Source organism: Schistocerca gregaria, chromosome 2 (assembly GCF_023897955.1).
Source record: "Schistocerca gregaria isolate iqSchGreg1 chromosome 2, iqSchGreg1.2, whole genome shotgun sequence".
Classification (NCBI taxonomy): domain Eukaryota; kingdom Metazoa; phylum Arthropoda; class Insecta; order Orthoptera; family Acrididae; genus Schistocerca; species Schistocerca gregaria.
The window spans coordinates 215,200,801-215,223,825 of record NC_064921.1 but is presented as its reverse complement, the minus strand read 5'-3'; the positions used below and the strand labels follow the sequence as shown (position 1 = coordinate 215,223,825).

At 41.8% G+C, this 23,025-nt stretch overlaps 1 protein-coding gene across 1 annotated transcript in view; it reads right to left on the bottom strand.

Moving 5' to 3' along the window:
• LOC126335706 (Down syndrome cell adhesion molecule-like protein Dscam2) overlaps positions 1-17,201 on the bottom strand; it is a 326,975-nt gene extending 309,774 nt beyond the window's left edge. The window contains exon 1 of the mRNA XM_049999163.1: positions 17,148-17,201. Coding sequence (XP_049855120.1) covers positions 17,148-17,190 — 43 coding nt within the window. The 5' untranslated portion in view covers positions 17,191-17,201. The remainder of the gene's footprint in view (positions 1-17,147) is intronic.
• Positions 17,202-23,025: the final 5,824 nt, after the last annotated feature.

Below are 23,025 nucleotides of genomic sequence, written 5' to 3'. Positions count from 1 at the left end.
AGAACTACTTAAACCTAACTAACCTAAGTACATCACACACACCAATGCCCGAGGCAGGACTCGAACCTGCGACCTTAGCGATCTCGCGGTTCCAGACTGTAGTGCCTAGAACCGCTGGGCCACCTCGGCCAGCAAGTAGGATTCGTTATGAATAGGAAGGGAGGGCATAAAGTGTGTCACTGTCAACATTACAGTGATAGGTTTGTTCTGATCAGAATCGACAGCAAACCAAGACCGTCAAAGATAGTCCAGGTATGCATGCCGTCGCCGCAAGCCGAAGATGAAGAGATAAAGAAAGTACACTCCTAGAGATTGAAATAAGAACACCGTGAATTCATTGTCCCAGGAAGGGGAAACTTTATTCACACATTCCTGGGGTCAGATACATCACATGATCACACTGACAGAACCACAGGCACATAGACACAGGCAACAGAGCATGCACAATGTCGGCACTAGTACAGTGTATATCCACCTTTCGCAGCAATGCAGGCTGCTATTCTCCCATGGAGACGATCGTAGAGATACTGGATGTAGTCCTGTGGAACGGCTTGCCATGCCATTTCCACCTGGCGCCTCAGTTGGACCAGCGTTCGTGCTGGACTTGCAGACCGCGTGAGACGACGCTTCATCCAGTCCCAAACATGCTCAATGGGGGACAGATCCGGAGATCTTGCTGGACAGGGTAGTTGACTTACACCTTCTAGAGCACGTTGGGTGGCACGGGATACATGCGGAGGTGCATTATCCTGTTGGAACAGCAAGTTCCCTTGCCGGTCTAGGAATGGTAGAACGATGGGTTCGATGACGGTTTGGATGTACCGTGCACTATTCAGTGTCCCCTCGACGATCACCAGAGATGTACGGCCAGTGTAGGAGATCACTCCCCACACCATGATGCCGGGTGTTGCCCCTGTGTGCCTCGGTCGTATGCAGTCCTGATTGTGGCGCTCACCTGCACGGCGCCAAACACGCATACGACCATCATTGGCACCAAGGCAGAAGCGACTCTCATCGCTGAAGACCACACGTCTCCATTCGTCCCTCCATTCACGCCTGTCGCGACACCACTGGAGGCGGGCTGCACGATGTTGGGGCGTGAGCGGAAGACGGCCTAACGGTGTGCGGGACCGTAGCCCAGCTTCATGGAGACGGTTGCGAATGGTCCTCGCCGATACCCCAGGAGCAACAGTGACCCTAATTTGCTGGGAAGTGGCGGTGCGGTCCCCTACGGCATTGTGTAGGATCCTACGGTCTTGGCGTCCATCCGTGCGTCGCTGCGGTCCGGTCCCAGGTGGACGGGCACGTGCACCTTCCGCCGACCACTAGCGACAACATCGATGTACTGTGGAGACCTCACGCCCCACGTGTTGAGCAATTCGGCGGTACCTCCATCCGGCCTCCCGCATGCCCACTATACGCTCTCGCTCAAAGTCCGTCAACTGCGCATATGGTTCACGTCCACGCTGTCGCGGCATGCTACCAGTGTTAAAGACTGCGATGGAGCTCCGTATGCCACGGCAAACTGGCTGATACTGACGGCGGCGGTGCACAAATGCTGCGCAGCTAGCGCCATTCGACGGCCAACACCACGGTTCCTGGTGTGTCCGCTGTGCCGTGCGTGTGATCATTGCTTGTACAGCCCTCTCGCAGTGTCCGGAGCAAGTATGGTGGGTCTGACACACCGGTGTCAATGTGTTCTTTTTTCCATTTCCAGGAGTGTATATGAGGATATGGAAAGGGTAATATAGTAGGTAAAGGGAGATTAAAATCTAATAGTCATGCTGTACGGGAATGCAGTTGTAGGGGAAGGAGCAGAAGATAAGGATGCAGCAGAATATGGGCTTGAGACAGGGATTCGAAGTTCTGTAATACATTTCAGCTAGTAATAGCCATTACTCTGTTCAATAATCACAGGAGCAGGCGGTGTTCTTGGAAAAGGTCGGGTGATACGGGATCACTTTAGTTAGGTTACATCATGGTCAGACAGAAATTCCGAAATCAGATACTGGAGTAAGGTGTAGCCAGGAGCAGATATACACTCGTATCACAAGGAAGTAGTGATGATGAGTAGGCTGACCTTTAAGACATTAGTCAGGAAGAATCAATATGCAAAGAAGGGCGATACGGAATTGCTAATTAATGCCGAGATACGCTTGAAATCTTCTAGGGCTGTCGATACAGCGATAAGGAATACCTCAGTAGACAGTACAGTTGAAGAGGCATTGACATCTCTAAATAGAACGGTCACAGAGATTGGACAGAAAACATAGGTACAAAGAAGGTAATTGCGAAGAACTCATGGGTAACATGAGAAATAGTTCAGTTGATCGATAAAAGAGGGAAGTACAAAAATGTTCTAGGAAATTCAGGAATACAAAAATACAAGTAGCTGAGGACTGAAATAAATAGGAAGTGCAGGGAAGCAAAGTCGAAATGGCTGCATGAAAAATATGAAGAAATCGAAAAAGGAATGATTGGCGGAATGACTGCCTCAGTATAAAGGAAAGTCAAAACAACCTTCGGTGAAATAAAGGTGAATGTGGTAACATTAAAAGTCCAAGGGGAATTCCACTGTTAAATGTAGACGAGAGAGATGACAGGTAGAAAGAGTACATTGAATGCCTAAATGAGGGGGAAGATTTGACTGATGTGAAGAAACAGTAGTCGATTTAGAAGAAATAGGAGATACAGTATTAAATCAGAATTAAAAAGATCTCTGGAGGACTTAAGAGCAAATAAGGAAGAAGGAATAGATAACATTTCCTCAGGATTTCTAAAATAATTGGAGAAGTGGCAACAGAACGACTATTCAAGTTCGTGGGCAGAATGTATGAGTCTGGCGACATACTATCTGACTTTCGGAATAATATCATTCACACAATTCCGAAGACAGCAAGAGGTGACAGGTGCGAGAATTATCACAGGATGAGCTTAAAAGTTCAGGCATCCAAGTTACTGACAAGAAGAATATACAGAAGAATGGAAAGAAAATAGATGATATGTTAGATGACGGCCAGTTTGACTTTAGGAAAGGTAATTCTGACATTGCGGTTGAGAATGGAAGCGATACTAAAGTAAAGTTAAGACACGTTCATAGGATTTGTCGACTTGGGAAAAGCGTTCGAAAACGTAAAGTGCTGCAAGATGTTCGAAATTTTGAGAAAAGTTGGTGTACGCTACATGGAGAGACGGTTAATAGACAATATGGACAAGTACCAAGAGGGAATAATAAGGACGAAGTGGTTGGATTAAAAGGGGTGTAAGGGAGGGATGTAGTCTTTCGCTCCTACTGTTGTCTGTACATCGAAGAAGCAATGATGTAAACAAAAGAAAGGTTCACGAGTGGAAGTAAAATACGAGGTGAAAGGATATCAATAATACTGTTCTTGATGTCATTGCTACCCTGAGTGAAAGTGAAGAAGAATTACATGATCAGCTGAATGGAAACAACAGTCTAATGAATACAGGCTATGGATTGAGAGTAAATCTAAGAAAGAAGGAAGTAGTGAGTAGTAGCAGAAATCAAGCGAGAAACTTAGCATCAGTATTGGTGGTCACGAAGTAGATGCAGGATTTCTGCTACCTAGGCAGCAAAGAGGACATCTAAAGCAGACTAGCGATAGGAAAAAGGACATTCCTGGCCAATAGAACCGTAGTGGTATCAAATACAGGCATTAATTTTAGGAAGAAATTTATGACAATTTACATTTGGAGCACAACATTGTATGGTAGTGCAACATGAAATGTAGCAAAACCGAAACGGGAAAGAATCGAAGCATCTCAGATGTGATGCTATAAACGAATGTTAAAAATTAGGTGGACTGATATGGTAAGGAGTGAGGAGGTACTGCACAGAATCGGAGAGGAAAGAAGTATGTGGAAAACACTGACAAGGACATCTGCTAAGACATGAGGGAATTACCTCCGTTGTACTAGAGGGAACTGTAGAAGGCAAAAACTATAGAGGAAGATAGAAATTGGAATAAATCCAGCAAATAACTGAGGACGTACGTTGTAAATGCTACTCTGAGATGAAGACGCTGGAACAGGAGAGAAATTCGTGTCGTGCCGCATCTAAACAGTTAGGAGACTGAAGACTCAAAAAACAAAGACCAAAAGTTGATGTTTGTCAATTATGCCTTTAAGGTTAGAAAGACCCTACTTTAACGCAGAACTGAGTTTGAACGAGGTCGTGTAATATGGCTACTAGAAGCTGAATGTTCCTTCTGCGATATTGCAGAATGACTTGGCAGGCCTATAGTAATTGTACATGATTGCTGGCAGCCATGCTCACGACAAGGAAGACAGGGCTCTGGAAGGCCTCGTGGCATTACCGACAGGGAAGACTATAGTGTTAGGCCTATGGCTCTGGCGCATTTTAGTGTACCTGGAGCAGAAATCTGAGCAGCACCTGGCATCACAGTAACACAACGAACTGTTACAGATCGATTACTTCAAGGACAGCTCCGAGCCAGGTGTCCTGTAGCACGCATTAAACTGATCCCAAAATACCTCCATTTGGTGCTCAAGTGATGTCAAGCGAGAGCTCACTGGAGGACAAGATGGTGGTCTGTTGTGTTTTTGGAGACAGCTGGTTCTGCCTCTGTGCAGTGAGGGCCAAGTCGTGGTTAGAAGGAGGTTAGTCGAGGGCAGGTAGGGCAAGAGGCATGGGGCATGGGAGCCTATGGCGACAGAGACGGCATCTGCCCATCCACAACCACTAGCATTGCCAGCTACCAGTCAACAAGCAGACGCTGTGGAGACACGTAATGAGACACAGTTTTAATCTGCCACTACGTTTGAAATCAGCTCACACTTCCCTGCAGAGTGAAAATTCATTGTAAAAACACTACTGTGTTTGCTGATACAGGAACCTGTTCAGAGTATTAGTAATACAAACGTAGTGGCATTCTGGGGGAAAACACCATAAGACAAAAAACTGAAATAACTGGTAAAATTTTGTGACAGATATCCATCTTTAACTATTTTCGATGTAAATTATCTCCAACAATAAATGGCGACATGGAAACAAAACTTTTCAAATTTAAATATGTGTGTGTGTGTGTGTGTGTGTGTGTGTGTATGTGTGTGTGTGTGTGTGTGTGTGTGTGTGTGGACCAATTCGTAGAAATCTGCAATATAAAACCAAAAAGAAAACTAAACTGAAGCTTCACAATACATTGGCAGTCCCAGTTCTGTTATATGGAAGTGAGACGTAGATAATTTCGAAGGAAAACAGAAGGAAAATTACGTCATCTGAAATGAAATTTATAACGGCCATCAGAGACTGCACACTAATGCATAATATACAAAACACATAAATAACATAAAAGCTACATATCTTTGATTTGGAAAGTAAATTATAAAAATACAGAGTCAACAGATGTAACTATTTACAAAGAATGCAGCTAGATCGTCTGCCTAGAATCGCCGTGAACTAAAAGCACATTGGACAGCGATGTGTCGGATATACGAGGGCAAGACTTTTCCGGAACAGGCTGTGCAGCCAACACCACAAAGTTAAGATGATGATAAGAAGTAGAAACTTGTATTAGAGTAAAGACTCAACCCGAAGTATCTGCCGACTTAATTCACTCGAATGGCGAGACAAGAAATATTGCGATCACTTATTCTTCTACGGACGGTTAGTGTTTTCAGCGTGTGTTTCGAAATAGCAGCTGAACATATTCGATAATCACTTTCCCTCTGTGGCATGGTAAACAGCGAAAAATGGACAGAATATATATTTTGACGATGATAATGTCGTAAAGAGCGTGAAAACTGATCTGAAGAAAAGCATTCCGTCGGGTCGGGCTCATATCAGACCCCGGAAAGGACGCAAGTACATGGACATGTAGTTCTGTTCTCGTCGAATATCAGATGTTACCAGATAATTATTGGTTCATATGGCTCTGAGCACTATGGGACTTAACTTCTAAGGTCATCAGTCCCCTAGAACTCAGAACTATTTGAAACTAACCAATCTAAAGACATCACACACATCCATGCGTGAGGCAGGATTCGAACCTGCGACCGTAGCGGTCGCGCGGTTCCAGACTGTAGCGCCTACACCTCTCGGCCACCCCGGCCGACCCAGATAATTATTAATTAGTTGCTCAAGTTTTCACTTTCTTGCTTATCTAAAAACATTTTTATTTTTGTTATGACCTCCTCAAGTGATACTTTGTCACATTTCCTTCACAAATAATAAATATGAAATTAATACAATTTAGTAAGAAGCAATAATTAGGTACAATTCAAGGAACCGAATTTGGAAGACACGGAATAATAAATGGGCTTGTAGAATGTAGGGGTAGTTGACTGCGAGAAAAGGGATTCAGTATGAACTTGAGTTATAGCAGAAATTTCCATTTTTTTCTTGACCGCTGAAAGCATGAAATTTCGTAAGCGACAAAACAGTGTTCCTTCAGACATGCATGCATGCGGTGGTAAGTTCGTATGGGACCAAACTGCTGAAATCATTGGTCCGTAGGCTTACACATTACTTAACCCAACTTAAACTAACCTACGCTAAGGACAATAAACCCCGCCCATGCCAGAGGGAGGACTCGAACCTCCGACGGGGGAGGCCGCGCGAGTCCTCGCGAGGCGCCTCAGACCAAGCGAGAAAGGCATGCATGTCTGAAGGATGCTGGAAGTGTAAGGTTCTGACACTATATAAAGACAGTCATTATAAAATAAACTACATTACAAATTACATTCAACACACGTTATTCACAAAAATTGCCACCAACTCAGAATGTGCTCTATTTGAAAGGCCCATGAACACCTGCCAGTAGCAACGCTAAAGCGACGCTGTTCTTGCCGTGGAGAACCGTGAAGTAGTAGCAACAACAAAACTGGCACAACAGCCATGAAACGGAAAGACTGCGAGATAGAGACGTGACGTTTTCTGTTGCGTTAAGTCACTTCACACGCATTTTTAGTGACATAAACTAAAAATTCCCATTTATTTGTCTTTTATCACTTTTCTTGACGAGGTGCATTAGATTTCTAGGTCTAATACTGTGTGAACGGCAGCCGGAAGTTGCGCTAATTGTGTCTCAACGGAGCATATGTAAACGGCATGCCCTCACACGACAAACCAGCTCAAAAAAGCTCGCATACATCTGAACACGGACCAACGATACACACAGGAAACAGTATGCAAGCAAACTTTTGAATATGCCTACTACAAGCATGCGTATTCCGTACGAGCACCCGTGTTCTCTGACGGAAACCTCTACAAAATCGAAAGTAAATACTGATCTTGGCATCAATCAACAACGACGACTCTAATCCTGGTATTTCAACATCGAAAACGAGAACAAATTCACAAGATGTGGAATGCGACACAGCACAATCTTGTTTGTTCCTGAAACTAGTAAATAAAGCATCCCAGAGCGGCGACAGCAGGAAAATTACAACACAGCCACGCATCCGGACCGCGCCTCTGATATCTGCACGATCTCAAACAGACCTGAGCAAAGAGACCGAACATCAACAGAAACAATCGCAACTCTCTAAGCCGAAAACAAACACGATGAGCCTCCTGCAAACTCACAACACAAACTGGGAAGACTGAAGCGTGTAGCACGTAAACAAACAGCAGAGGAGACATTGGAATTAGTGGATAAACTTCAGAGAACACGCGAAAAAAGACCAACAAAGGCTACTCTTCACTGAGGCAAAAGGACGTGTCATCAGCCCGAAGCAGACAACGACGGTGTAGTCATGAAAACCGTTGTATAGAAGGCCTAACGTATGAATACAAGAGACTCTCATTCACCAGAAACATGGCTAGACTGGTCGGAAGACACGGAAGATTACACTCTATCGCAGGATTTTAAAATAGCTTCCATCAGTATAAAAAGTATTGTCTCCGATACTAAATTCAAAGCCTTAAAGAATATATCTATGCCACCGACTTATTGCATTATTAGTAGAGGTAGTTTCGATTAAATTAACATTACAGCCTATGAAGTAGAAATCAGCTTGGGGAGTGGTACAACGATATTGTGGAAAAACAGAATGAACCCTTAGCTAGCGCTCAATTTGAGAGAATGGAAGATGGAATATTGAGGCGTCTTCAAGATGTGTTAACAGCAAACGAGTACAGATCCCCCGGAAGTAAAGGACATAGAAAACGAAAATCGTTTCCTCTGGACGAAACTGCCTATCATTTTATTAGTCCTTATGTTAGTTATTGTGGGTGGTAGTTTTAATTTTAAACAAGACAGACCAGAGTCCCAATATCAGTTTTTGCCATGAGCATCACATATCGGATGGGCTTTTTGCTTTCAACTCGAAAAACAGGCTCGATAGTTTTGATGGAGGCAAAGACTTTCCACAATACATTTCTGATTGTGGCATTTGGTCATTCGTCTTTTCAGAAAATTCTTCTTGCCAAATCTAAAAAAAGTAGTACATCTGAAAGACGCGTGTTAGCATTGATTATCTGCTTTGGACTGCCTTAACAAATTTGACCTAATAATGGTCTAACAGCCTTCAGCATTGCACTTGGTAATGGCATAAAAGCAGAAATGTGGATAGTGCAAAACATAAATACCCAGTCAAATGACGGTTTACTCGTTTAAAAAGTATTGCATTACCTTCACTGTTGTCGTCTTTATGTCCCTGTAAGTGCAATGGCCTCTCGCGGGGTGACCGACTCCATATGTTCATTACATTCGTTTCGTCTTAAAATGTTCTCTTGCTTCAGGTGTGGATGAACCTTCATTCCTTGCCTGCAGCTATACCTGTCGGGTTTCTAGAAATTTTGATTGACAAGTCATGAAACGCGTCATCTGTCCCTCTCAGTCAGAATCCTTCTCCGATGTCAATTCTGACGTCGTATTTCGTCGCTATGTGTATTACACCACTGCCTGTAGACACGCTGAACAATCCGCCGCCAACCACGACATATCCAGCAATTTCAACCACCTTATGGCCGTGAATACGGCCACACACAACTGCCCCTTTTTCCCACACTCTGAGGTCCTTATGTTTACCCATGTTTACGTGTAATGTAGGATTCAAACACAAACGTCTCCCTAATCGCTACTGCCTTATGATCACGTAGACGTAGTACACTTGTGTTTGAGCAAGTGCCTCTGCAGCTGCGCCCTCCGTGAAGGCTTAATAATTCTCCTTTGTGTGCGCACTGGACTGACTAATTTTTTGTCCAGTGAATCGTGACGGTCAAAGGAAATTAGAAAATAGAATGACTTACTGTGAACAATTCAGTGATACGGTTGTTCTTATCAGAAGCGACAGCAAACTGTCGTCGACGAGAATAGTTGAGATATACATGCCGACGTCACCAGCAGCAGATGAAGAGGCAGAAAAAGTATGTGAGGAAATTGAATGAGTAACGCGGTATGTAAAATGAGATGAGAATCTAATAATTATGAGGGATCGGTATGCAGTTGTAGGGGAACGAACAGGAGAAAGGGTTACAGGAGAATGTGGTCTAGTCAGTAGGAATAAGAGGGGAAAAGGGCTACATCTACATCTACATCTACATGGATACTCTGCAAATCACATTTAAGTGCCTGGAAGAGGGTTCTCAAATCACCTCCACAATTCTCTATTGTTCCAATCTCGTATAGCGCGCGGAAAGAAAGGCACCTATATCATTCCGTACGAGCTTTGGTTTCCCTTATTTTGTCGTGATGATCCTTCATCCCTAAGTAGGTCGGTGTCAGCAAAATATTTTCGCATTCAGAGAAGAAAGTTCGTGATCGGAATTTCGTGAGAAGATTCCATCGCAACAAAAAACGCCTTTCTTTTAATGATGTCCAGCCCAAATCCTGTATCATTTCAGTGACACTCTCTCCCTTTTTCGCGATAATACAGAACGTGCTGCCCTTCTTTGAACTTTTTCGATGTACTACGTCAGTCATATCTGGTAAGGATCCCACACTGCGGAGCAGTATTCTAAAAGAGGACGGACAAGCGTAGTGTAGGCAGTTTATGGTTAGTCCTTCCTCACAACGTTTCATATTCGTTCCTCCAGTTTAAAATGTTCGTAGCTGTAATTCCTAGGTATTTAGTTGAATTTACGGTCCTTGGATTATACTGATTTATCGTGTAACCGAAGTTTAACGAATTCCTTTTAGCACTCATGTGGACGACATCACACATTTCGTTATTTAGCATCAACTGCCAATTTTCGCACCATTCAGATATCTATTCTAAATCGTTTTGTAATTTTTGATCTTCTGATGACTATTAGTCGATAAACGACAGCGTCATCTGCAAATAACCTAAGGCGGCTGCTCAGATTGTCTCCCAAATCGCTTATATAGATAAGGAACAACAAAGGGACCATAACACTACCTTGGGGAACGCCAGCTGAGTTCAGCCGTAAATCTCAGCTAGGAATCGCGAATATGCTGTTCAAGGTTCATGAGGAGAGGAGCTATACTTGGAAAAGACCTTTATGTACGGAATGGTTCCGGCTGGATTATATCGTAGTCAGACAGACATTCCGAAATCAGACACTAGGTTGTGAGGCGTTCCAATGGGCAGGTAGAGGCTCGGATCACATTTTAGTAATAATGAAGAATACACCGAAGATTAAGAAACACGTTATATTAGATTAGATTAGATTAGTTTTTGGTTCCATAGATCGGTGTTGAGGAGATCCTCGTGGATGTGGAACATGTCACCTTTTTTATTTTAATTTTTTTTAAGCTGAAATAACAATACTAATAGTATAAATATATACAACACATCATTTGTTTCTATTAAAAAATTCATCAATGGAGTAGAAGGAATTGGCCACTAGTAAGTATTTCAGGCTCCTTTTAAACTGATCTCTTTTTGTAACTAATTTTTTTATGTTTGCTGGCAAATTATTGAAGATGAGTGTTCCTGAGTAGTGGATCCCTTTTTGAACTAAAGTAAGTGCTTTTAAGTTCTTATGCAGATCATTTTTGCTCCTGATATTGTATGTATGAACTGAGCTGTTTGTTGGAAAAGGAGATATATTATTTAGGACAAATTTCATCAAGGAGTAAATATACTGAGAGGCAGTAGTTAGTATACCCAGTTCTTTGAAGAGGTTTCTACAAGACGTCCGAGAGTTTACTCCACAAATAATAGATATTACACGCTTTTGGACTCTGAAAACCTTTGTTTGACTTGAAGAGTTACCCCAAAATATTATACCATATGACATTATGGAATGAAAGTAGGCAAAGTATGCAAGCTTTTTCACTTTTATGTCGCCTATGTCTGCTAACAGTCGAATTGCAAATACAGATTTGTTAAGGCGTTTTTGCAGTTCTGTGGTGTGCTCCTCCCAACTGAATTTATTATTAAGTTGTAATCCCAGGAATTTAAGACTGCCAACCTCTTCTATCTGCTCTTCTTCGTATTTTATGCATATGCTGGATGAAAAGCTCTTACAGGTTCTGAACTGCATATAGTGAGTCTTTTCAAAGTTTAATGTCAGTGAGTTGGCTTTAAACCATTTATTAATATCCATGAAAATATCATTATCAGGTCTTTCTAGAACTACACTCGACATACTATTTATTGCAATACTTGTGTCATCTGCAAACAAAACGAACTCTGCTTCTGGCAGTGTAACTGATGAGAGATCATTAATGTACACAAGAAAAAGCAATGGCCCTAAGATGGATCCTTGTGGGACACCACATGTAATTTCTTCCCATTCTGATGATGACTGATGACTTAATTCACTACTCCCTTGCACTGACACCCTTTGTTTCTTGTTAGCCGGGTATGACTTGAACCATCTTGCAGCACTGCCCGTGACACCATAGAATTCTAATTTATTAAAAAGGATGTTGTGGTTTACACAATCGAATGCCTTTGAAAAATCACAGAAAATACCTGCTGCTTGTAACTTGTTATTTAATGAATTAAGTACATATTCACTGTAGGTGTAAATAGCCATTTCGACATCAGAATCCTTCAGAAATCCAAACTGTGTTCTTGATATGTTATTTGTGGTCAGATGGTTGAGAAGCTACCTGTAGATTACTTTTTCTAAAATTTTTGAGAATGTTGGCAAAAGGGAAATCGGTCTGTAGTTTGATGGCATCTCTTTATCCCCTTTCTTGAATAGAGGCTTAACATCTGCATATTTCAGCCAGTCAGGAAATGTCCCAGTTATAATTGACTGGTTACACAAGTAACTTAGAATTGTACTAAACTCACAAGAACATCTTTTAATTAACGTTGTTGATATTTCATTGTAACCACTAGAATGCTTTGTTTATAAAGATTTTATTATGGAAGTTATTTCTCTTGGTGATGTGAGTGACATATTCATGTACCTGAAGCTATTTGTAAAGGCTAGTTTCAGATATTCAAGGGCATTATTTACTGATCCTGACAATCCCATTCTATCAGTAACGGATATAAAGTACTTGTTAAATAGATTTGCCACACTATGCCCATCGGTTACTAATGTGTCATCTACCCTTAGTGCTATTTGCTCGTGTTCCTTTCTGGTTCTACCAATCTCCTCTTTCACTATATCCCATATTGTTTTTATTTTGTTCCCTGACATTGCTATCTTCTTCTCGTAGTGTATTTGTTTAGATGCCTGAATTACTTTTTTTAATATTTTATACTTCTCCTTGTATTTAGCTAAATCGTCAGCATTGGAGCTATTCTTGGTCGACAGATACATTTTCCTTTTTGTCTTACAGGAAATCTTTATTCCTTGGGTGATCAATGGTTTTATTATAGACTTCTGTTTAATTTGAGTAACTTTTAGAGGAAAACAGTTTTCAAACATGGTACTGACATTGTTCATGTATGTGTTATATTTTTCATTCATGTCATAAGCACTATAAACATCTTTCGAGTTCATATCTTTGAGCAGTTTTCTAAAACACTCAATTTTTGGTTGATTGAATACTCTCCTGTACTCAGATTTAGCAGTCTTGGTAATCTGCTTAGAATTTACATCTAAAACAAGGAGCTGCATGTCACGATCTGATAGTCCATTTATTACAGGTTTTATGATATGATTCTGTTCCTTTGATTTGTCTATAAAAATGTTATCAATGGCTGTCCTTGAGGATTTAGTGATCCTAGTTGGAAAGTTTACAGTGTGAGTTAGATTGAAAGACAACATTACTAACTGCAGTAAATGTTTACTGGAAGACTGAATTAGAAAATCTGTATTAAAGTCACCAGCAATCAAAATTTCTTTGTTTCTTACTGTTAAATAACCCAAAAGAACTTCTAGATGATTTATGAATAGATTATAATTTCCTTCAGGTGCTCGGTAAATAGTTACTATTATATAGGATCTGTTATGGAACTCTACTTCTGTTGCACATGCTTCTAGATGCTGCTCTAAACAGAATTTATTAATGTCAATGTTCTTGAATTTATGGCAGTTTTTCATAAATGTGGCAACTCCTCCTCCCTCCATATCTACTCTGCAGAAGTAGGAAGCTAGCTTAAATCCTGAAATGTCTAACATATCTATACCAGTGGTCACTTGCTGTTCAGAGAGGCAGATTATGTCAATTTCGTTACATGAATTCATTTCATCGATACAAATGAGTAGTTCATCAACTTTATTTCTGATTCCCGGAATGTTCTGGTGTAATAAAGATAACTGATACTGCATACTAATGCGATTATAACTGCTTTGGTGAAGATGAACTGGCAGTTTCTGATTACTTTCTGTTAAACATTGTTTAAATGGAGGCTGTATGCTAAAATCTGACTCCTGTTCATCTATTTTCTCAGACTGAGTCTGTCTGCCAATCTCTCTTAAAACTCGTTCGAAAGAATCATTGTGCAAAGAAGTGAGATACTGAAGTACTGTCGAACGATAAGATACGTCTGAATTTTTCTGAGGCTACAAATACTGTGATAATAAATACTGCAGCAGGCAATTAAGTTGACTAGGACTGGACATTGCTGAAAAGAACAATCGAAGGTGTTGGACGGATAAACATAGGTAGAAGGGAGGTCACTGTGAAGAAACCTTAGGTATGAGAAGAAATACTCCAACTGATCGATGAAAGCAGGAAGTAGAAAAGTGTATGTGTCATTCAGAAACACGGAAATAGAAGTCATTTCGGAATGAAAGAAATAGGAAGTACAGGAAAACCAAGTCGAACTGGACGCATCAAAAATGGGAATAAATCTAAAAAGCAATTGTCGTCCGAAGGACTCATTCAGTATACAGAAAGTCAAAACAACCTTCGATGAAGTTAAATACAGGGGCATTAACATTAATTGTGCAACTGTAATTCCACTGCTAAGAGCAGAGAAGAGAGAGTGGATAGGTGGAAAGAGCACATTGGATGCCTCAGTGATAGGAAGGACTTGTCTACTGACATGACTGAAGAAGAAATAGGAGTGGATATGAAAGTCATGGGATGGCGTCCAGTATTAGAGTTTCATAGAGATTTGGAAGAATTGCGATCAAATGAAACTAGAGACATAGCATTGGATTCTCGAAAGAATATCATTCACGCAATCCCGAAGATGGCAAGAGCAGTCAAGTGCGAGAACTGTCGCACAAACAATTGAGTAGCTCATGAATCCCAGTAGCGGACAAGAAAACATACTAAAGAACGGAAAGGGAATCGAGGAGCGCTGTTAGATGTAGATTAGTTTCGTTTTCGTAAAGGTAAGAGCATCAAAATGGCAGTTCTGTTGCTGCAACTGGTAGCGGAAGTAATACTTCAGTGGTATTACAATTCAGAATGAAAGAATATCGATGTAATGATTCACTTATGACACTACTATTTTCAGTAGAAATAAATGATATAGGGGACACGAAGCAGACCAAGTTAAGAAATTTTGCTGCCATGGAGGCAAAATAGCAGACGACGGGCGAAGCACTCCTGGCAAGGAGAGTCTGCTAGTACTGTATCAAATATAGGACTGAATATAAGGTTGCCGGCCGTTGTGGCCGAGAGGTTCCAGGCGCTTCATTGCGGAACCGCGCTGCTGCTACGCTCACAGGTTCGAATTCTGCCTCGGGCACGGTTGTGTGTGATGTCCTTAGGTTAGCTAGGTTTAAGTAGTTCTAAGTCTAGGGGACTGATGACCACAGATGTTATGTCCCTTGGTGCTTAGTGCCATTTGAACCATTTTAAAAGGAAGAAATTTCTGAGAGTGTTCGTTTGCAGCACAGAATTTAATAGTCCTGAATCATGGACTGTGGGAAACGGAAAAGAAAGACTCAATTCGTTTGAAATGTGGTGCTATAGAAGGACGTTGAACAGTGGGTGGACTGACAAAGAAAAGGCATGAGGAGGTTCTTTGCAGAGTCGGCGAAGAAAGGAATAAACGAGAAACACTGACAAGATGAAGGATAGCACACTATAAGTTCTCCGCATTTATTGAAGGAGTTAAATGAACGGAAAAAGAATTTGGTTACAACCAGTGAAGCCGGTTGTTAAACCTGCTGCTGACGTAATATCCTACAGAGATGTAATGAACATGAAAATGGTAAGCACAGATAGAACCAATGGTAATAAAGTTACAGGAGGGCTTCCTGAAATGAAAGAAGCAGCTATAGGCGATGGAGAAGAAGGGTGGATTTTTTTTCTTTTGAGAGAGAGAGAGAGAGAGAGAGAGAGAGAGAGAGAGAGAGGAGAGAGAGGAGAGAGAGAGAGAGATGAGGGGGGGGGGCTACAAGTGAAGGAAAGGGTGCAATGGACCGGAAAACTTACATTGGTGTTATGCGTGGAAGAGTTTCAAGGAAAAATACATCTGTAAATGTGCAATAATAACAACGGTTGCACTCTCATTTGTGTGTTGGTATTAAGTAATTGCACATATTTTGGTAACAACTGCTGTAATTTACTGTTTAATTATTAAGAAGTATGATATACCACATAGCCTAAAAGTAGAAGCAAAAATCACAACTTGATCCGACTCTGAACTCTGGAACTCTAATATTCGAACGCAAAACTGTACTAAATGCCCTAACTGAGCTGAACAGTACTGAAACATGATATTTGTTTTACAGTACAATGTTACCAAATTGCCTTCCTCTGATATCCTTTCTCCAGCAAAACTATGGACAGCAAGAAATTTTGTTACACTTTTTCTATTGTTAGCACACAGGAAATGTGATATAGCGTTCGAATGTACGAATTTTTATTGAAATATGGCATTCGATATGAGTACCGTCTCTGGACCCAGGCTGTCTTTCAACAAGAATGGCAACTTAAAAAACCTATATGTATTTCAATGTACACTTGTTGTTGAAGAAAGTCAGGAAACACTGTACATGAGAGATTTGATTAAAAACCATCACAAAAATTCGAGCTATAGTTCACTGTGTTTTACGGGTTAATAATGAGTCCTCGTAGTTAATTGCCACACTGCGTATAAACACAACACAATGAACATGTCGTGTACACGCTCGGCACAGTGAACTTCAACAGCCTTGCACGCTAACAGGTTACGTAACAGGTGTGCGCAACCTGGTGGCGAAGAGCAGACTACCGAAATTACTTTGGCGTTTAGCATATATTTTCATATATCTTGGACCCTAGCAGCAGCTGTCACTTTCCTCCCTCCTATTCACCGACCTATATTATTATCGTTTCCGTGGTTTATAAGCATTTGAGTATGATTGGCATGCAATGTAGACGACATTTACATGTTGGAAATGTGGAAAATTATATATATATATATATATATATATATATATATATATATATATATATATAATCTTTTCTTAGAGCATATACTGAACAGATAACATGCTGTCTTCTACTAATACCGATGCTTACTTGGGAAATAGGGCCCTCTTAACCGTCCAGATCGTCAAGTTATATTAGAAGATTATGACGTCTAAAAGAGTTGTTTCAAAATGTAGTGGCCAATTGCACTCGCAGGTACTTTAAGTTGCCTCTAATCAATTGTGATGGTTTTTAGAGCCGTTGAGTTAAGTTTGAAGTAAGTATTCATGTTGGTTTTTACTTCGGAGGTTATGTCTGAAAAAATGTTCCGAACCAGTTACAGTAAATGTTATGCGACTTTGGTAGTTACTTTAGCACCATAACACAAAATATAAAATTAAACTCGCGAAGACACTCACTGGGACATACACTGTGCCGCGAAAGCATTACGGGACGTCAGAAAATGGTAACAATAGCGGATGAAGATTAACTTACCGAATAATATGGAGAGCAGCAACATAGCTGAGACGACAGTCATTGCGTCGGCAGAAAGCCTGGAAAAAAGAGAACAAAATAAGAGCTTAACATCATCCGATTATAAACACGCACACTGACTAAAGCATTTTATTTGCGACCGTGATTTTTATAATCACGTACATGAAATAAGGATAAATTAAACGATACCGCAAAACCAAAACACAGGATATAATACATAATCATACGTGCTTATTCTCATTTACTTACTTATTTTTATTTTCGTCTTGTAGAAGTCTCCAAACTTCTCGTTTCAAAGCATAAAAATGTTACATGCCGTATTTTGAGCATTCTGATTATCACCACGTATATTCACTTCGGAAGGGCAGAATCCGTTTCAAAATATCTTTCACCTTGAAGCATAATTTTGAAATTCGCATTTGGTTTGAAAATGAACGCTGTACAACTGAAGGGTAAACATTCAGATTCCCTTTTGTTAATGTGCAACGTTGTCATGGTATGAAATAATAGAACGTAGAGGTCGGATAATGACACTCCAAGACCCAACACACGTAAATATTATCCATTCTGATATTTCACGTTACTTGGTGGAAAATGTAAGTTCTTCACAAAATATGTAATATACCTGGAAAAACAGGAAAAAAGAGTGGAATATTTCACGCCGAGATGCGTCGTACCTGCACATAGCAGTACTATTTTCATGTGCCTAATCGTTATAGATACTATAAAGAAGCCTGTTATACACACATTCAATGTTCAGAAAACGAACTGTGAATATACTTACGCTGAGTATGTCCGTTTAGTTCTGCGTCAGACAGTTAAATGCATTCAAGTAAATTAGATATATAAAATTTACTTACTATTACATTTACTTGAATGATATTAAAAGATTGATGTAAAATTAAACTGACATACTCAGTGAAATTAATGTGTAAGTCTCAGAAGAACCAAACAAAATTTTGTACAATATCTTTCAAGCTGATACACGAATTGAGTTTCAGTCCATTCTTAGCCAATGAATGTTGATTTAAAAAATACATTTGTCAGAACTGTGGTCGGGAAAACGCTCTGACAGAGAGATTGGGGACGCATTTCAGGGCTTGTGAATCAAAATCTCTTGCGAAGCCAACAGGAGTTGCTACAGGCAGTGTATGAAAATCCATTCCCACCTGTTAGCGAGAGAATATTACGACTGGAATTGCGTGTAATGAGCAACTGGAATCGCAAAAGACCAAAGCTCACATGAGCACATAAAGGTGACCAGTGTAACGTAACGTACAGTGGTGTAGCTACTGAGCTGGGCAGTGTCCCAGGGCCACCAAGCACAAAAGGCCCCTCGGTGTCCATGAACGACGTTCGGAAAAGTTGCATAACATCTTAGTTGAGTCAAGAATTTGGACTGCTAACTTTCCCCCCATGAACCATGGACCTTGCCGTTGGTGGGGAGCCAGACAAACGTGTGGTTCCTGAAGAGGGGCAGCAGCCTTTTCAGTAGTTGCAGGGGCAACAGTCAGGATGATTGACTGATCTGTCCTTGCAACATTAACCAAAACGGCCTTGCTGTGCTGGTACTGCGAACGGCTGAAAGCAAGGGGAAACTACAGCCGTAATTTTTCCTGAGGACATGCAGCTTTACTGTATGATTAAATGATGATGGCGTCCTCTTGGGTAAAATATTCCGGAGGTAAAATAGTCCCCCATTCGGATCTCCGGGCGGGGACTACTCAGGAGGACGTCGTACTAGGAGAAAGAAAACTTGCGTTCTACGGATCGGAGCGTGGAATGTCAGATCCCTTAATCGGGCAGGTAGGTTAGAAAATTTAAAAAGGGAAATGGATAGGTTAAAGTTAGATACAGTGGGAATTAGTGAAGTTCGGTGGCAGGAAGAACAAGACTTTTGGTCAGGTGAATACAGGGTTATAAATACAAAATCAAATAGGGGTAATGCAGGAGTAGGTTTAATAATGAATAAAAAAAATAGGAGTGCAGGTAAGCTACTACAAACAGCATAGTGAACGCATTATTGTGGCCAAGATAGACACAAAGCCCATGCCTACTACAGTAGTACAAGTTTATATGCCAACTAGCTCTGCAGATGATGAAGAAATTGAAGAAATGTATGATGAGATAAAAGAAATTATTCAGGTAGTGAAGGGAGACGAAAATTTAATAGTCATGGGTGACTGGAATTCGTCTGTAGGAAAACGGAGGGAAGGAAACATAGTAGGTGATTATGGATTGGGGCTAAGAAATGAAAGAGGAAGCCGTCTGGTAGAATTTTGCACAGAGCATAACTTAATCATAGCTAACACTTGGTTCAAGAATCATAAAAGAAGGTTGTATACGTGGAAGAATCCTGGAGATACTAAAAGGTATCAGATAGATTATATAATGGTAAGACAGAGATTTAGGAATCAGGTTTTAAACTGTAGGACATTTCCAGGGGCAAATATGGACTCTGACCACAATCTATTGGTTATGACCTGTAGATTAAAACTGAAGAAACTGCAAAAAGGTGGGAATTTAAGGACATGGAATCTGGATATGCTGAAAGAACTAGAGGTTGTACAGAGTTTCGAGGAGAGCATAAAGGAACAATTGTCAGGAATGGGGGAAAGAAATACAGTAGAAGAAGAATGGGTAGCTCTGAGGGACGAAATAGTGAAGGCAGCAGAGGATAAAGTAGGTAAAAAGACGAGGGCTGCTAGAAATCCTTGGGTAACAGAAGAAATATTGAATTTAATTGATGAAAGGAGAAAATATAAAAATGCAGTAAATGAAGCAGGCAAAAAGGAATACAAACGTCTCAAACATGGGATAGACAGGAAGTGCATAAGAGCAGGGATGGCTAGATGACAAATGTAAGGATGTAGAGGCACATCTCACTAGGGGTAAGATAGATACTGCCTACAGGAAAATTAAAGAGACCTTTGCAGATAAGAGAACCACTTGTATGAACATCAAGAGCTCAGATGGCAACCCAGTTCTAAGCAGAAAAGGGAAGGCAGAAAGGTGGAAGGAGTATATAGAAGGTTTATACAAGGGCGATTTATTTGAGCACAATATTGTGGAAATGGAAGAGGATGTAGATGAAGACGAAATGGGAGGTAAGATACGGCGGGAAGAGTTTGAGAGAGCACTGAAAGACCTGAGTCGAAACAAGGCCCCCGGAGTAGACAACATTCCATTAGAACTACTAACGGCCTTAGGAGAGCCAGTCATGACAAAACTCTACCAGCTGGTGAGCAAGATGTATGAGACAGGTGAAATACCCTCAGGCTTCAAGAAGAATATAATATTTCCAATCCCAAAGAAAGCAGGTGCTGACAGATGTGAAAATTACCGAACTATCAGTTTAATAAGTCACAGCTGCAAAATACTAACTCGAATTCTTTACAGACAAATGGAAAAACTGGTAGATGCGGACCTCGGGGAGCATCAGTTTGGATTCCGTAGAAATGTTGGAACACTTGAGGCAATACTGACCTTACAACTTATCTTAGAAGAAAGATTAAGAAAAGGCAAACCTACGTTCCTAGCATTTGTAGACTTAGAGAAAGCTTTTGACAATGTTGACTGGAATACTCTCTTTTAAATTCTGAAGGTGGCAGGAGCAAAATACAGGGAGCGAAAGTCTATTTACAATTTGTACATAAACCAGATGGGAGTTATTAGAGTCGAGGGGCATGGAAGGGAAGCAGTGGTTGGGAAAGGAGTGAGACAGGGTTGTAGCCTCTCCCCAATGTTATTCAATCTGTATATTGAGCAAGCAGTAAAGGAAACAAAAGAAAAATTTGGAGTAGGTATTAAAATTCATAGAGAAGAAGTAAAAACTTTGAGGTTCACCGATAACATTGTAATTTTGTCAGAGACGGCTAAGGTCTTGGAAGAGCAGTTGAATGGAATGGACAGTGTCTTGAAAAGAGGATATAAGATGTACATCAACAAAAGCAAAACGAGGATTATGGAATGTAGTCAAATTAAATCTGGTGATGCTGAGGGAATTAGATTAGGAAATGAGACACTTAAATTAGTAAAGGAGTTTTGCTATTTAGGAAGTAAAATATCTGATGATGGTCGAAGTAGAGAGGATATAAAATGTAGACTGGCTATGGCAAGGAAAGCGTTTCTGAAGAAGAGAAATTTGTTAACATCGAATATACACTCCTGGAAATGGAAAAAAGAACACATTGACACCGGTGTGTCAGACCCACCGTACTTGCTCCGGACACTGCGAGAGGGCTGTACAAGCAATGATCACACGCACGGCACAGCGGACACACCAGGAACCGCGGTGTTGGCCGTCGAACGGCGCTAGCTGCGCAGCATTTGTGCACCGCCGCCGTCAGTGTCAGCCAGTTTGCCGTGGCATACGGAGCTCCATCGCAGTCTTTAACACTGGTAGCATGCCGCGACAGCGTGGACGTGAACCGTATGTGCAGTTGATGGACTTTGAGCGAGGGCGTATAGTGGGCATGCGGGAGGCCGGGTGGACGTACCGCCGAATTGCTCAACACGTGGGGCGTGAGGTCTCCACAGTACATCGATGTTGTCCCCAGTGGTCGGCGGAAGGTGCATGTGCCCGTCGACCTGGGACCGGACCGCAGCGACGCACGGATGCACGCCAAGACCGTAGGATCCTACGCAGTGCCGTAGGGGACCGCACCGCCACTTCCCAGCAAATTCGGGACACTGTTGCACCTGTGGTATCGGCGAGGACCATTCGCAACCGTCTCCATCAAGCTGGGCTATGGTCCCGCACACCGTTAGGCCGTCTTCCGCTCACGCCCCAACATCGTGCAGCCCGCCTCCAGTGGTGTCGCGACAGGTGTGAATGGAGGGACAAATGGAGACGTGTCGTCTTCAGCGATGAGAGTCGCTTCTGCCTTGGTGCCAATGATGGTCGTATGCGTGTTTGGCGCCGTGCAGCTGAGTGCCACAATCAGGACTGCATACGACCGAGGCACACAGGGCCAACACCCGGCATCATGGTGTGGGGAGCGATCTCCTACACTGGCCGTACACCTCTGGTGATCGTCGAGGGGACACTGAATAGTGCACGGTACATCCAAACCGTCATCGAACCCATCGTTCTACCATTCCTAGACCGGCAAGGGAACTTGCTGTTCCAACAGGACAATGCACCTCCGCATGTATCCCGTGCCACCCAACGTGCTCTAGGTGTAAGTCAGCTACCCTGGCCAGCAAGGTCTCCGGATCTGTCCCCCATTGAGCATGTTTGGGACTGGATGAAGCGTCGTCTCACGCGGTCTGCACGTCCAGCGCGAACGCTTGTCCAACTGAGGCGCCAGGTGGAAATGGCATGGCAAGCCGTTCCACAGGACTACATCCAGCATCTCTACGATCGTCTCCATGGGAGAATAGCAGCCTGCATTGCTGCGAAAGGTGGATATACACTGTACTAGTGCCGACATTGTGGATGCTCTGTTGCCTGTGTCTATGTGCCTGTGGTTCTATCATTGTGATCATGTGATGTATCTGACCCCAGGAATGTGTCAATAAAGTTTCCCCTTCCTGGGACAATGAATTCACGGTGTTCTTATTTCAATTTCCAGGAGTGTAGATCTATGTATCAGGAAGTCGTGTCTGAAAGTATTTGTTTGGAGTGTAGCCATGTATGGAAGTGCAACATAGACGATAACTAGTTTGGACAAGAAGGGAATAGAAACTTTCGAAATGTGGTGCTACAGAAGAATGCTGAAGATTACATGGGTAGAACACGTAACTAATGAGGAGGTATTGAATAGGATTGGGGAGAAGAGAAGTTTGTGGCACAACTTGACTAGAAGAAGGGATCGGTTGGTAGGACATGTTTTGAGGCATCAAGGGATCACAAATTTAGCATTGGAAGGCAGCG